The 16,756-nt window shown below is 37.7% G+C and overlaps 2 protein-coding genes across 5 annotated transcripts in view; one reads left to right on the forward strand and one right to left on the reverse strand.

Moving 5' to 3' along the window:
- Positions 1-1,398: 1,398 nt before the first annotated feature.
- On the reverse strand, positions 1,399-14,690 carry AKNAD1 (AKNA domain containing 1). Of its 2 annotated transcripts, XM_063344738.1 has the most exons (16): positions 12,636-13,794; positions 11,896-11,955; positions 11,429-11,558; positions 11,188-11,330; positions 11,019-11,078; positions 10,375-10,508; positions 9,902-10,037; positions 9,060-9,220; positions 8,437-8,530; positions 7,747-7,850; positions 6,301-6,386; positions 4,616-4,735; positions 4,423-4,533; positions 3,458-3,539; positions 2,491-2,626; positions 1,399-2,166 (listed from the first exon to the last, which is right to left on the reverse strand). In XM_063344738.1, exons 1-16 carry the CDS (start codon positions 13,719-13,721, stop codon positions 2,023-2,025), a joined length of 2,787 nt encoding a protein of 928 aa, XP_063200808.1. In that variant the 5' UTR covers positions 13,722-13,794; the 3' UTR covers positions 1,399-2,022. The 2 variants fall into 2 exon arrangements, with proteins under 2 accessions (XP_063200808.1, XP_063200807.1); XM_063344737.1 differs by lacking the exons at positions 1,399-2,166; positions 6,301-6,386; positions 7,747-7,850 and adding an exon at positions 14,341-14,690 and having other exon boundaries at positions 2,508-2,626; positions 12,636-13,798.
- A 176-nt stretch (positions 14,691-14,866) lies between these two features.
- GPSM2 (G protein signaling modulator 2) overlaps positions 14,867-16,756 on the forward strand; it is a 31,443-nt gene continuing 29,553 nt past the window's right edge. For 2 of the 3 annotated variants that reach the window (XM_063345286.1, XM_063345288.1), the window contains exon 1: positions 14,867-14,997. The gene's annotated coding sequence lies outside the window, so the exon portion shown is untranslated. The remainder of the gene's footprint in view (positions 14,998-16,756) is intronic. The other variant, XM_063345287.1, reaches the window with a different exon arrangement.

Raw genomic sequence — 16,756 nt, forward strand, 5'->3', positions numbered from 1 at the left:
TGCATCAGAGAGGAATGAAATAGGAGATCATTATGTAACAACTCTAAAATGTTGCAGGACATGGGGCAGGGGGAGGGTAAGTGGCTGTAGCTTTCAAATGCACCTGTGCGAGTTAGGCATCTATCGTATCTATAATGTTTTTGTGAATTCTAGTTTCTGACTGTAAAAATCCAGAGTAGAAGTACTTATTTAAGAAATGCAGTGTTCAACATTTTCTTACTGAAGATGCACACTTTGAAATCAGTATTAAACACTTAACACTTAAATTACATATACTCCTTACACTTTGGCAAGAAGAACCCAAGGTTGGTGTAAAAGCTGTATGTAGTTGCAGACTTTTTTTTTTTCTATTCCCAAAGCTTAAAAGCAATAAATACAGAACAAAATAACTGATATCAAAGTATCCTACTTCAGGACTGAAATAATGGATTTCAGCAGTATATAAAATCCACTATACTGATGTTTATTTGCTGCATAGATATGAAGAAATACCAGCTTGAAATGTTGGACTACTTCTGCATGTTCAGCAATTAGACTTTCTCCAAGTGTCTGCTTTAGGCTTAAGTGCTATCACCAGCTCAAAATTTGATAGCTGATAAATATAAGACTGAGACTTTTGAGTTTTGGAATCCATCACCCACTTTTTCCAGCAGGCAAAGACAAACCTTATTGTAAAGGTGGGTTAATAGAGGTGCTTTAAAGTAAGAAATGGGACAGCAACATGTACAAAGCAGCTCCTGGTTTCTTACAGGAGCTTGTGAAGGAAGGGGATGCTGCGGGTGGGGGATTCTTCTAAAGGTGTTTTTTCCCCAAGGATCTTCTCGGCTACTTTTTTATTCTCGATCAAGAATTGTTTTATCAAGAATGGCAAAGAGTTGTATCATGATAAACGTCTGCCCCCAAAACCTAATATTTTAGAGTACATGTAACAAGGTATATTACAATTTTGAAGGTTCCTGTTTTCATATTATACATCTTAAAATAGATACCCATTGTGTACATGTGGGCCCAGATTCATGTAAGCACAGATGTTGTTCTGATTACCCTAGATAATAAAGATATATATTTCCAAGTGCACTTTATTTCTTAAGTTGAACTCGGACAAGATTCAGGGATGACTAAGAGGAAAATCAAAGGTATGGAACAATTGCCATGTCAATAATGGCTAGAATAGGATCCTTGATCAAGGAGGGGGAAAAGTTGATGGAGGAGTATGTGCTGGAAGCCTCAAAAAAAACCATGTTAGTGTGCAGACTGAAGAGACAGACGCGTCACCTCCTGTTCAGTGTGTGAAGTTACCACCTGAAACTTGCAGTTGTCAAATTCAAAACAAAAGGACCTTTAGCATCTGAGATCTGATAAGGTAAGAACACCACGTGGAAGAAACAGACAATTTAATTGTAAGGAATACATAGTCAACAAATGGTATTACTCAGTTAGTGAGACATGCAAGGAAGTGTCTCAAAAACAAACAACTCTCAATGTAGGGCACTCTAGAAACAAAACGTTTACATATGTTAACTATGACTTGGTATGTTACCATGATGCTTATAGATGTCTCGGGTGCAGAGGCTGCTTCCTTTTGTTGGTGTGCTTAAGCAGCTGCTGTTAAGGTGTGGGAAGAAAGCATATGTAGTAATAACTGAGATTTATTCTCCTATTTGGGGGTGGGGAGAAATAAAAAGTCAAAAAGCTATCCTTGCTTGTTTAAGCAGATTTTTTTTTTTTATTAAGCTGTCTTAAGTGAATACTTAGAGAAGGTAAGTGTATACAGTAACAGGGGTTAGCCAACATTCTAAAGACTTTCAGGAGAATTAGTAATTTGTTTTCTAGTTCTGAGACTGAGTGTAAATATGTGGAATACCAATATGCTCTGTTTTCGTTTAGTACTGATAGTTACAGAACAGCTGGCAAAGTCAGCTAGCTGGCTTTCTTATCTCTGTATTTATCATTTTATACTTGCAGAAATAGTGACACTTCAGAATCAACTAGCAAAACAATACAGCCTTTGAAACTGGGTAATTAAAGCTGTTTTCTTTTAACTTTAGCCAGATCTTCTGAAACTGCTCGTACCATTCGTTCTGTGGCTTTCTTCAGACTGTTTGCTGTCTGTATGGCATGATCCAGAGTGGAACTTAAAATCTGATGGGAAAAATAAAATACAGCCTTGTTAATACTGAAGGCAAATGTTTGCTTTCAAATGACGTTCTTTGTTTCAGTATATGAAACATAATTCCAGAAGTAAGATCCAGGGCTACTTTTCTGTCCCTTTCACCATTGATACAGGGCAAAGTTGCATGCATGCTCGTATGAAGTCACGTACTAATATATAAGCTAAAACTTCCTCCTGTCTTATCCTCAAATGGACTAGACGTGCTTAGATTGTAAAAATCAACTTGCTAAGAATGGGGATGTTCAACAGTGCCATGATGTGAGGATGTACTCTTCCTGAGATAGCTGTGTGGCTTTTAATTTTTCACTTACATTTACACTGGAATCACTGGCACTTCTGATGTTGATTGCAGATTTGCTTTGGGCAGACTTCTTGCTGGGTAAGTATTGACGTGAAAGGATAATTTTATCATAGGTGCTTGAATAGCAGGTTTTGGCAGCCTCAAAGTTTTGCCTAAAGATAATATATATATATAGAATAGAATAAAAACAATTTTAGTAAGCAAAAGAGTTTCCAAACGATGTATTAAATATATACAGCTTGATAGCATACACAGTTGCAAGTAATTTTAGAGTGAATAAAACTTTTCATTTAGTTGTAAAACACAATCCATCATAACTTGTGTTACATCTGTACTGCAGTAAGACACACAATATTCCAGGGTAGAGATTCAGGAAATCTCTCAAAATAGCATTACGTTCTTGGTGCTGTAACCTTCTCTTACAGAGTGGTTGGTACCATTGATTCTCAAGTGCAGCTGCTGTACTTCCAGGCCATTACTGCTCTCAAAAACTATGATAACAAAACTTGTCTGAGTTTGTCCAGTCTGTGCTATAGTTAAGAATCCATTTTACTCTCAGACTCACAGTGTAATTAAATGTTAGCAATAGTTAAAAGTAGGGCTGTTAATTATAAAGAAATAGTTGGTAGCAAACAGAATTGTTTCTTAAATACTACAGACCTGCTTTTGAATCCGTGAGCAGGAACATCCTCTTAATGAAGTGAGATATTTTAAAATTTTATTTCTTTTACTAAATGTGTCAGCTAAAGAAATCAGATGTTGACTCTTCATTGAATTAGAAAGATTGAAGAACTACTATAAGAATCATTTATGCTTGCTTTTAGGGTAAATACTTTAATTATTCAGTAAATTTCTAATATACAGCATGCTCCACTAAAGAGAAAACATTCCTCCTGCTTATGATACTGGTGACTTTTTTCCATGCTGAATCTTCAACAACAGCATTTTCTGTTGTACTACATACAGTTATTGCTACAGCTTACCTTTCAGAAAGTCTGTTTACAAATTCAAGTGGCTGCTTATTTTTTTGAGCCTTTTGAGTGGAGATTCTCTTCTGTAAATAAGCTGGAGTTGTTGAGGCCATGTTTAAAACAGAAGCAAAAAAAAAAATTCTATATTTAACACTTTATTTAGCATAAGTAAAAAAAATCAAGTAACTGTTGCTGCTGAATAAAACTTGAATGTGTTTAAGATTTTTTGCAAATGAGGACAGATTAACCTTTGAGTTTGCTGTTTGATTTAGTTCTATGACAAATGATATGCAGATTTATATTCATTTTCATACAGTGAAAGACTGCAGGGGGAAGTGTAGAATAATTAGATTCTCATAATCCTAATAATTACATGAATACTACTTTGATTTATAGCTTTACAGTATGTATATAGAGAAGTAGCTAATTTCTACTTTCTTCCCACTGTTGAAAATTCCTATTTTCTGAGTGTAATTTCTTCCTACAGCATAGAGAGGAGTCTGAGATAAGTGAATTTAAAAGCTAGATGTTCAGCTTTTTATTTTTTTTTTAAATTAGACTTTCCTTGGCTTTGTATGTCACACAATTTGCATGTAGAGCTGGAATTTTTTTTAGTACTTGTTTACACTGCGTTAGGTAACAGCTAGGACTGAAACAGTTGGCACAGTAATGCCCAATATTCTTCCGTGTGGCCCTGCAGAATGAGATATTCCTGTCATAAATGAAATACAGAAGGGACTCCTCTCATAAAGAACCAGAGAAGGTTAAAGCTCTCATGCACGGGGATTAAACTTGGCGAGGTGTGTTAAAGGTGCATTTGCTGATCTTGCTCTGCAAGATCCGTACGCATGTGTTTAGCTGTGCTACTGATTGCTTATACTAAACTAAATTTGGCCTGATATGTGTGCAGTGTGGCTTTCTGCCCCTTAAAACCTAGCCTGTGATTGGTAATTATTTCAATAACACATCATACTTACACGTTGAACCAGAACTTTTATTTCTACGTAGGGCACAAGACTGAACAGACTCTCTGTAATTCCTGAGTTTAAATTTATCTCTGCTTCCTCTAGGACATCTGCACCTAAGTCCTGAAAACAAAGACATGTTGTTTAGAAAAACAAATGCTATAAACAAAAATATTTTTGTGTAATATCTTTGCAATCATTATACCTTTTCTCTCTCCACATAATCTTGCACTGAATGTTTTGTAACTGTCAGTCTCACAGTTCTCAAGTTCCTCGCTTTGTGAATCATAAGAATCATAGGCTGAGATGTCTTCTGAATGGCTGCCTAAAATCCCAAAAACACATTAAAAATGTCTGAAATGGTAAAAATTTTGGCCTGTGTACCTAGGTAATTATTTAGCTTTCAGCACCATAATTTCCGAAAATTAATGCTACTGCAATTTAAAGAAGTACTTCTTCCTCCATTTTACAGGTGGAGATTGATCTTTAAAGATTGACTTTCAGCCCTGACTATAAGCCTTAAATGTAAATTTTTCTTTTTGTGGGGGTGGTGGTGTTTGTTTTCAGTCCCAGAACTGTTGGGTTTTTTTTTTGTTTGTTTGTTTGTTTGTTTTTTTAAAAAAACTCTCCATCTTCCTGTCTTTAGATTCTTGTTTTGAAGGTTAAAATTCCAACAAGTTGAAGTGTTACGAAAAAAATGCAGCCTGAGAGGAACGTGACAAGAGAATTTGGGAGGATCTGATACCGCACTGCTTTAGTTATTGCACAAACCAGTACTAACAATAATGTCCCCAGTGTATTATTTTACAGTGAAAGGATATCACAGAGAAGCCAAGGACAAAAGGTAGATCAAAGGTAAGAATAACCTACGTATTCAGACTTAAAACTGAATCTAGGACAGCTCATGCTATACTTTTATTTATTGGGTAGTAACAGCTTCAGTGTTCTGCAGTGGAAAGATAAAATTGGGATGCCCAAAGAGAAACAAATGCTGACAGATACTTAGTGAAACTCCAAGAGCTGGAGTCTTGGGTGACTTGACAGCTGACTTAACTAGTTCACAGTAGCCTGTGTGGGCTCTAGTTTGGATGCAGTGAGATTATATTATTAGGAGCTGGACTAAAGAAGAAGAGTATTTTTGGTCTGTGTCAACCCTGAACGGATCAAAGATTTAGGCAGAACTACTTTTCCTTTGTTTTCGTGCAGAATAAGAAAGTTGAATCCAAAAATGAAAAGTGGAAGTACTGATATGAGATGTTTCAGTCATCGAGTTTGGAATCTCCTAGGGCATGGAATAAATGCACATAAGGAAAAAAAGCAAAATCAAAACATTGTGTGCACGCCACTGTTATGCTTTTGAAAATGTTAGTAGTAGTAATATTTGGAAACTTATCTAAAAAGGTGAATTAGAATTATAGAGTAATTCAGGTTGGACAGGGCTTCTGGAGATCATTTGGCCCAATCCCCTCTCAAAGCAGGATGAACTTAGGCGAAGTTGCCTAGGTCCCTGTCCAGTTGAGTTTTGAATATCTCGATATTTTTGAGGGTTTTGAGTATCTCAATGTGGAGATGCCACAGCCTCTCTAGGGAAAACTGTTTCAATGTTTGACTAGACCCAGAGTTAAAACTCTTTTGCTCATATCTAACTGGAAATTCTGTTGCAGCTTGTCTGTTGCCTCTTGGTCTGTCACTGAGACTTCCAAAGTGAATTTGACTTAGTGTCTTCTTTAGTCTCTTTTTTATTCTTAGTGTCTTGTGCTAAGCAGTAACATTTGTTAAAACTACAAAACAATTTTCATGCTGCTGAGATGTGACAGAATTGTATTTCTTAACAGGATTCAACGGGAAGCATAAGCATAGTTTTGACCTTTGTATGCCACCACTACTTACTCAAGTTGGTATCTGATAAATCAGTTGGTTTTCTCTGAATGAAGAGTGAACATGTTCCAGTTTTCGTTTCCTGGATATTGGTATTTCTTTGAGCATGAAAACAGAATGATATCTTAATTGTATCTTAATACCTTCATGATGAGCCTTATGAGCATATTATGTTAATGTCAGCAGTTCTTATTCGAGGAGAAAGCAGATCTACTCATAGAAAGAACTCTACCTATATCAATTATCTGAAAAGGGGGTAAGTAGAAGCTTAAATTAAAAATTAACCAAAGCAAAATAATGACCTCTGTAGTTAAAGGACACATTCTGACAAAAGGACCCTGACTTACCAGAGCTGTTAAACATGCTTAAAAGTAGAGGTCTTGATAATCACATCTTTAAATAGCAAAGTATGAAATCCTATGTATTTATATACGTGTTCACATATGTTCCATCAAAATATTATCAATAATAAGGATGATATGGTTTCTTAGTAACTTTGAGCTATTAAGGTTTTAATTTTACTGCCTTTAGATAATTAGAGGAATATTTGAGATGTACCTTCTGACAGAACAAGAACAAAGTTCCTTGTTTGCCTTATTTGACATGTATTTTCAGTTTAAGGCATACAGTATTGTCAGATTTATTTGGAAAATTTTCCACCCCCTCATGAAAAAAATGATCAAAAGATTGAGCTAACTTTCCTTAAATGACAGAGGGGAAAAAATGGAAGCTAGGTGTTTTACTAGGTAAATATTAACATCTACTCTGTAAAATAATCTGAGAGCCTATTTAGATGGATATTACTGTGTTCTACACTGCATGTATTATATGATCTAGCTTTGGACAGAGATTTAATCTGCCAAAATTTCGAATTCCAAAATAACCCATGTGGAATTATTTTATCACAGTGACATCTCTGTAAATTAAACTTAGAGTTTGACCCCTACACTTGAAATACATGCAGATGTATCAATATGCTCTCCTTGCAGGCCTACCAGATTAGTTTCTGACAATGATAATTTCAAATATTTTTCATTGCTGAACACTTTGCATCCCAATTTGGGATGCTGACGTGTATTGCTGAGTAGTGAACAAAGACAAAGCCTCTTCTCTTAACACAATATTAAAATAACTCTGTCATTTAAGCACCATAAACCTTATACTGGTCCCCTGAGATAGGCTACTTTGTAATATGAATATAATCCTCTCTCTAATAAAATTGATGGGAGTTTTGCCATTTCTCTGGTGGTCTGGTATATCACATACCTTATGTGATTCAACTAGAAACTGGTGATAAACTTGAAAACAGATCATCCTCTCATTTTATATGTATTAAAGACATTATTCAGTGTTTCATGCAGAGGCCAGTATAGAGACGTATCAGTGTACATGCATGTATCTCTTTACTTAGCTGTAGAAAACCACGTCTATGACTAACAAAACACGTAATACAGTTACCCTTTCATACTTTCTTCATCAGGATTAAATTTTTGACTTAATGTACCCTGACGATGGGATCCAAGACCTTCAGCAGCATATTTTTCCTCAGGTGAAAGGAATCTCTGTTGAACCCAGAAGGCAAAATGAATTTATGTATGATTGCTTATATTACTGTGTACATATCAAACAGGATACAGTGGCATCACTTGTACATCACTTCTGTACTGTTTTTATTTGCCACCAACTCTACAATTTGATTGATCTATTTACAATTCTAACTGTAGAGCAGACTGGACAAAATATGAGCACATTTTGTCTGTGAAGCTGGAATTCAAGACAGGTTTTCAAGTTGCTTTGAGAAGGATTAGCATATACTAGTTTCTCTCAGTGCCTTAAAACTGAATATTTTTGTAGGCAAGCAATTGCTTGTAGGTTTTTGCTTTCTGAACAAATAATAAAGGCAGGCTAGTAAACACAGTGAAGTCTTTCCTGAGAGAAGCAAACTTTTATCACTAATTTCAAAAATGTTTGAGAGCCTTTCCTTAAATTTCTCTTTTGGAAACCAATTCAGCAATGCTATGGTATGCCGTAGTATCTCAAAAGCTGAGCCATCATACTGTGCAAAGACTGAAGAGAAAAATGTGTGATCTCAAAGATGAGAAAGATAATCTAAGTTTAAAAAAGTGAGTATGGAAACAGATGTCATACCATTAGGTTAGAAGAATGCTTGTGTGCTAGGAGACCACCTCTTCCCAGAGGCTCTGTTCCTCTTCTGGAAGTTGATTCAGCTCTCTTTTGTAACCTTAATTGGTTAAGGGGAAACCATTTATTTTATTTTGCTAATCTCATTAAGATGATTAACACCAATTAAATACTCCCCAGGAGGGCAAGGATGGTATCTAGAATTGTTTTACGAAGTTTTGATGGCTTATTATGTAAATGTCTGCATCTCTCCTTTTTCTTGTTTAATTAAAAATACCACACAAATATTGGCAAATAGTTTTTTATTGGCCCTGTGCTTTGACATTCACATCCTGAATTTGTGTGGCTGCCATGAATTTTGTACAGAGGTATGACTTAACTCCTAGTGAAACTGATGGTAGTGTTTTGGCTTCAGGAAGTACTTTGGGGTCCATAAGACCCAGGAAGGTAAGAATTACCAGGCTGGAAGGAATTTTTGGATATGTAGTTATGGAATTCTGTAAAAGTTTTATTCTGGAAATATTCCCGTTGCTTTCAGAGATTCCAGACATCCCAATTTTCTATATTCAGCAAATACTTTTATAAGTTTTTATAACAATTTCAACAGTTGTTTCAAAGTTTTCACTTACATGTGAAGGCAAAGATTGCACTTGTCACCTTCTAAACAAACTTGATTTGTCTGTGGGATTCCATCAGTTGTCTGACACTTTTCTTTCTCATCGTTCTTGTGAAGAAATGCGGTTTCAGTACCTCTTTGTGGAGGATCAGCAATGCTTGAAACTACTGGGCTCTGTAGAAAGTCACCATAGCATAGATACTTGTAGTATGTGGTCACTGCATTGCAAGTACATGACTTCTACCAGCCAGCATTTTCTGATTGTCTCTAACTTGGGATTCAGAGAAAAATGTTTTCTAAAACATGGACTATAAAAGTGTTTGGTGATACTTATCTGTAGATTTGTAGAAGGCCATAAGATTATTTTTTTGTGCATTTATGATCCAGGACAAAATATTACCATATTTAGCAGTAAACTCAACTTTCTATAGCACAATAATGTTTGGCTTTCTACGAATTCTGCATTTTTAAGAACCTTAGACAAACCAAGTAATATCTCTTCCAATTAAATGATAGTGATGAATTCCCAAAAACAAAGACAGATTTGTAAAAGTTAAAGTAGCTGCTCATATTTTCTTATTCTGAAATAAATGCTTTTGAAGCTGGGACTAAAAATATTCAGTTTAGCTGTGCTTTTATACTTAGATTTCTGTTATAACTAATGAAATATTATGAAATTAATATTTCATAGGAAAAAAAACCCAAAACATTTTCTTTGAAGTAACATGCTATCTAAAAGTGTCATGCTCTTATTCGAGGAGAACATGCAATAGTACAACCACACTGAGGTTCTTGAGACTTGCATCAATAAAAAAGAATAATGTAGTCTCTAAATAATAAAACTCACTGAGTTACCTCAAAAAGAGAATATGATGAATGGGCAGATTCATAGGAAGTGAGCAAAGATGACAAGTTGCATTTGCTGTCATCACTTTGTTCTTGGATGTCTTCAAGCAGCATGCCAAGTCTAAATATTTCCCCTTCCACCTTTCTAAACCCAATTGCAATACACAGTTAGTAAAACCTGTATAAACTGGTATTTATTTCTTATTATGATAACCATATTGGGCACTGAAGTGCACTTCCTATAGGAAAAAATAAATTAACGGAGTTCACTGAGTCACTTTTAAGAACTTGAATTAATCAATTATATATCCTAATTACAATTATGTTTTATAAAGCCCAAGATGAATTTTGGCCAAATCACTTCCAGCTTACCACATGTAATATTAAGATAATGTTTTAACTTCAGAAAAATTCTAATAGGTAAATGAAGTAATTGCTGTAAGACACTCAAAATAAAATATACTTAGCACTTATCTTCTAACCTTTCAGGATCAAACTCTCCAACGTCGATAGACTTGTCCTTGTAGTTCTGCAGCTGTAAATTATGGTGCTTTTCTCTAGCTGTTAAGTAATTCCTTTCCAAAGCATCAAGGTATCTTTTCAATTGATTTAATGCCTTTATCAATAAGAAATAATTGAATAGCAAATGTCATTATAATTTAGACAGCCACAGTGATAACTGCTTATGCTGTGTAAGCCAGATGCTATTTGCAGTGATGTTGGTAAGAATTTTGCTACTGCCATGAACTGGAACAGGACTGTGTCTTGTAGGTCCACCTAGTACTCTGTGCTGCTCTACTATATACAAGTGAAATATTAAACCATGACTTCTGAACTGATACCCTACACGTTAAAATTCCTAACTTATACGATGACTTAAGGCCTTTCACTAATAGTTTTGAGTAGTAATTCTTAAAACAGATTTAAGAATTCAGCCACTTACTTACTGAACACCTTCATTTTTGCCTCTTAAACTCATAATTTCAGTCTGAGGTTAAGAAAAAGAGTATTTTGATTGAGAAGGATGTCTGTCTGAGGAAAACAGGGAGTATGTTGCCAGAAAATTGTGTGTCTACAGCCATTTAAAGTGTATTTTGGATAACATAAAATACATAAATTAATTTACCAGATAGTTGTCTTGTAAAAGGAATGTCTCTTGGGTCATATGCTTAGAGAAGTCTTCCACCTTCAAGACAAAATATTAGACTTTTATTTGGTATTTTAAAAATTAATATGCCAAATTAAATAGAACTTGAGCATCAGTGCAAAGTATATATTGAAACAGAGCTCTTTACTTTCTTTATCAGTTGATCTGTCTGATCCTTTAGTACTTGAGACATCTTTTCTCCTAGTGTTAGTTCTGGCAGTGAATTAGAAGGATTTAGACAATGTGCTTTTACTGTAGCAGCTGCTGATGCTGTTGTTCCACACTGTAATCCTACACAATACAAAATAATATCAATCAATTGGAATTTCTGCCCAAAAGTGCTATCAAATTACATAAGTAACTTACATAGTTACTGTAATGTTATTTACTTGCTTTAGACAAATCACGGGTAGGTTGTATAGGGATAAGAGTCTGGGATGTAAAGACTTCAGAGGATGTTCCAGTGTCTCCTGAGTAAATGGCAATGCTGGCATTTGGAAAATCTGACTGAGGAAGCATCTGTTAAAATGAGACAGAAACATAGAAACAATGTATAGAACACTTGTGGAAATAAATACAAAATTCAGAAATAACTCAAAATACAAGTTACTAATATTAATGAAATGTTTATTATAACAAGACCATATCATTTTCTGTGTTTATAGTTTGATATATGCAAAGTGTCTCATTGTATAAAAACTTAAATATGCAATTCTACGTTGTGAAAATCTAAAGAGGATTTGCATAAATAGGAAATACAATGTGAATGTGACAAAACAGTTTTGAGGAATATTCATTGTCTCAGAGAAAAAGATGAATTAATTTAAAAACAAATAAAAAATTCTGAGGTATTTACCTTAGGATTCAATCTCAGAGGATCAATATGATTCTGGTTGTCAGCATACTGTGTCTGCATCTCATTTGCAGCCAGGAAATAATAGGGAAAACTATTAAAACGTGTTACATCTTGAACGATTTACTAAGATATAAATCTAGGAATGGACTTAAGCATCTGCATAGCTCTCGGAGTGAACTCCATGGTAAGGCATAAAATTGAAAAGTAACTATCTAATTGCTAACAAACTTTAGAATAAATATACCACAATAAGAGGAAATATTGTTGTCAAACCAATCCTTTAAAAAGAATTAACTTGCCAATAAATACCAGTATAAATAGTCAGAGTGTTAAGCTGTGAAAAAAGGCAAAGATGTCTTTAACATAAACACAGGCACAGTATGAAAATGTATTTGTAAGAAAAACTTGCGATTTAGTACTTTTGGTGAATTGGAACATTTACGTGTAATATGTGAAATGACAATTTATAGTGAATTTCCTAATGATCTGAAAGGATGCTTTATAATCACAAATTATACTCCAGAGCATCACTAAATATTTGGTAATGAAAGTTCTATATAAATGCAGTCCCCCAAAATGTTATTTGTGAAAGCAGTTATTGATTAAAGTGATATACTCGCTGATACCTATAGACTGCCTGCATGAACTAGTCATGTTAGATTTTACTGGAGACGGAGTATCTTCTTATGGTAAAGATCACTCTACCAAGTATTAAGAATTTCTTAAAGCATCTTAATTACCTCTAGCTGTTGCAACAGTTCTGGAATGCTCGTTTCTTCTTGATTCTCTACTTCAGCAGAATTGAAATAGTTCTTATTTTCTAGAACACTGTTCACAATTACTGATTTACTTAACAAAAAGGGGAAGGATCTTGTTCTTTCAGTTGTAGGAACTGAGTTAATATTGTCACTTCTTTCTGGTACTTGAACTTCTGAAGCAACTTCGGAGAAGTCGGGAAGGCAATAATGAGCTTGACCTTGGCCATATTTGAGCTCCTGAAGTGAAACTGTTTTCTTCAACAGGTCTCTCTCTTCTTTCATGTTTTGAAAGAGGTGTGTATCTTCATTCTCATTAATCACTTGTGAATTTTCTTGTCTGCACCCACACTTACCAGTAGAAGAAATAGGTTTCTTTGAAATGCATCTATTTTCATTTAGTGAATTTTGATTTTTATCACCAGCGTTTACTTCCTCGTGCTTTTCTAAGTGATATTCTTCAAAGTTAGTTGCCCGTTGTTTGTGTGCTAAAGGGCCTTTGACATGTTTTGAAGGCTCAGGTTTGTTCACAGCGTCATTGATACTTTCAGTAAAGGATGTCTCTGGTATTGTCTCGCATTCAATTAATTGGCATGTGCTTATTAACTCTCCCTTAGAAAAATGACGCAAAAGGACATCGGACATTTTTGAGTGAGTTAGATGTTCTTTGCTATCTGGTTTACTAAAACTACCAATAGGTAATTGCGTCTTAAAGGAAGTTTCACTTCCAGGCATTTCAACTGCAATTCCTGTTGTTCCTATGGCACCTCTATGATGACTGGAGAATTCTTCAAGCTGTGGGTGAGTTTCATAATTTGCTGTTGCTTTTACGTTTTTGTTATCTTCAGAACAGGCTAAGTTTAAAATACTAGAAATATCTTTTGTACAAGTACAGTCATTCAAATGATCTGAATTGCTGTCTGTACAGGTTATTCCTACATCTCCATCATAAGGTAAGTCATCTTGTTCCTCATCAGTTGCATTTGTGATACAGTCTAATTCATCTGAAAATGAACTATTCATTTGGGTTTTCATCCAGACTGACAGTTTATACTCTTTTGTACTCTCCATGTCCAGTTTATGTAGAATATGAGTGCCATTGCTTCCCCAGTTTTGGATAGAGCTTTTAGTATTGCATGGATCAAAATCTGTAATGTAGGAGTAATAATTATTTTATACTTAAATATATTTGAGAATAAGATCTACATCTGTCTTCTACCTATTGTAGGTTTTTTTTTTTTTTTATAACCACCCCCCTGACATGGATGTTTGCTTTTCATATTTACACTAGTTTAAGTCTGGATTAACTACTAGAGGAAACAGAAAGACACAACTGCCAGAAGCATTGGGAAAAAGATAATTGAGCTTAGCGCCAGGTAACAGTCTTTGCTTGCTAAATCTCTCTATAGCATTGTAGACAAAAAACTTAGTACCAGAGCCAACAATGGTATTAGAATTCAACCTCGGTTAAAAAAAAAAAAAAAAAAGTAATAAAGTACAATTCCCCACACTTTACCTCCTCACCATTGTTTCTTCAGCCTCTGCACCAGAGAAAAATCAACAAACTTTTTTCAATTGATTTCTCACCCCATTTCATCAGATAAAATGCAATGAATGAATGTGATACTGAAGTAACGCCGTTCATAAACGCCGTTGTCTCAGCGGTATGAGCCGAAAGAAGCGCACTTACAGCCCGTTTCCTACAGCGACTTTACCGCGGCGCGGCTCTGCTTTCTCCTTCTTTGTGGGGAAGGGAGCGGCGCTGCTGTTGTGAAAACTCCCCCTCGGGCGGCACTGCGTTCCGCCGGGGCGGCTCAGGGATCACCTGCACTTGCGCTGCTCTTGTTACCCGACCCGCCGCCGCCCCAGCCGGCTGTAGGGGTGGCGCAGCGGGGCCCGCCAGGTGCGCGGCGGCGCCGCCGCCATCTCCGCTTACAGGCCGGTAACCCGACCGCGGTGCCCGTGTGGGCGGTGCCGTTCCCCGGCGGGGCGGCAGGGCTGGCCCGCAGGTGCTGCGGCGGCCGGGCACCTCCCTCCTCCCCCGCCCCGCGCCTCACGGGGTGCCCCGCCCACCGCCTTGGCCCCGCCCCTCCCTCCCCATTGGTCCGTATGAACGATGCGGCCTTCCGGCGGCGGGGCGGAGCGTGCGCAGAGCCGTTGGCCGCTCCCCCCACCTCCCCCTCACCGCGGGGCGGGCGGCGATTGGTGGGTTCGAAGAGCGGCTGCGCGTGGGAGGGGCGGGCGGGGCGCGCGCCGCCCCCGCCGTGGCCGAGCGCTCTGGGAAACCGGCTCCTTCGCGGGGGGCGCGCGCCGGCCCCCTCAGCCCGCGGCCGCGCCGGCAGCCCAGGTAAGGCGCCGCCCCGGGGCGGGATGGGGCGGTGGGGGGCCCGGGCGGCCGGTGCGGAACCGGGGCGGGGGTCGCGTCGGTGAGCGCTGGGTGTCGGGAAGGGGGTGTGTGGGGGGCTTTGCGGCGGTCCGCCGCCGTGCCGCAGGGGGACGCCTGGCCCAGGTGGGACCGCCGGGTCCCGCCGCCGTCTGTCAGCACCTGCTCCCGTGGCGGGGCGGCTCCGAGCGCAGCTCCGGCGGCAGCGCCTGCTCCTCCGGTCCCGGCTTCGCAAGGCTGCAGCGAGCGGCCTTTATTGCAGAGCCGCTTCCGAGCGGCCTGATGTGGTGGCGAATAAACCTGCCGTACAGCCAGCTCTGGAAGGCTGCTGTTTGTGTCTTGAGTTTGGAGTTTTACGTGGTACTTCTGGCAGTCGTTGAGCTCACTTCTTTGGAAGCAAAAACAAGACATGCCTGTCCAACCTTTATTGGTTGTATGTCGTTGAGGGGTCACCCTTCTTTCTCTAAAGTGAATTAGTGACAAGGCATTACCTCAGCTACCTTTAATCGGTTGCGTTGTGCTTAACAGGATAGGTAAAGGATGATAAGTAGTAAATAAAATTTTAAGGGGGTGACTGAAACGGGCTATTGATATAACAGGAACTAGTAGACTGCAAACGTATGGCGAAGAGTGTACAGGGAACAAGCTCTAAACTCTTTATGAGTTTGAGATAGGTATTGCGTTGTGGCATATCTAAACTCAAATTGTACCATACCTAGTCTTATTTATCTACTAGACCATAGCTTTTACAACTGTAGTTCCTCCCCTTCTTTTGCTTATTCAGTTTTTGAATGGAGGAGCGTATTTAATCAGGAATTATTTAATCAGGAATTCTTTATCCCTTTATTGACCTGGTTGCAAATACCAATTGTACCCCACCTTGAAGTTGTGGCCTTTCTTTTGTGTTACATGCTTTTTCAGCCCAGTGTGCCGTCCCTGTTAGATTCTTGACAGCGGGCTGCAGGGTGCGTGCATCCTGGGTTGCCATGGAGAGCTGCGCAACCATCTCAGAATTTAGAAGAACATGCTGAGTCTTGCATCTCAAAAAGAGCAGTTGAGAGATTCCAGTCCCTCCTTAAATTTTGTCTGAAAGCCTTATACCTTTTGTTTAAGTCATAATTTTATTAAAGCTGAAAATACCAGCAAAAAGGTCATCCTCACAGTGCAGTCCTTTTAAATTCTTTGCTTATATATTTTTATTGTGTGTTTAAACTGATTAGTAGGCCTGTACCAGTGTTCCTTCTTACTAGTTCCATTAATGGTTACCTAGACCTCTGAACTGTGGTTTTGCATCCCTCTTTGGCGGGAAGGACTTTATACTTTCAGTAACTTCCCTGTAAAGCTGAGACAAAATGTACCTGAGACTTAAGACAGCTTTATTGGACTAGAAGAAACCTATGTGTGTCTTCTCTGTTACTTTATTTAAAATGCTGTTATTAAATGCTCTTGTAACTCTTTCAGGCAGCTTAAAACTACTTTGGATTGTACATTCCTGCTTCTCTTGCTGGAGAATTGCTTCAGGACTTGATGATTAGGTTAAAGTAACTTTTGAAAAGGCATTGATAGGCATTTTATTGTTTTGTTCTTGTGTTCTCATTGTCACTTGGCTTAAATTGTTTTTTCTCTTCTGTTTTTTTTTTTTTTTTTTTTTTTTATGAGGCATTTAGAGATAACATCTTTCTTCTCTTTGACTTTCTTTTGGTAGTCAGCAAGCCAGTCTCTT

Source organism: Chroicocephalus ridibundus, chromosome 8 (genome assembly GCF_963924245.1).
Source record: "Chroicocephalus ridibundus chromosome 8, bChrRid1.1, whole genome shotgun sequence".
Classification (NCBI taxonomy): domain Eukaryota; kingdom Metazoa; phylum Chordata; class Aves; order Charadriiformes; family Laridae; genus Chroicocephalus; species Chroicocephalus ridibundus.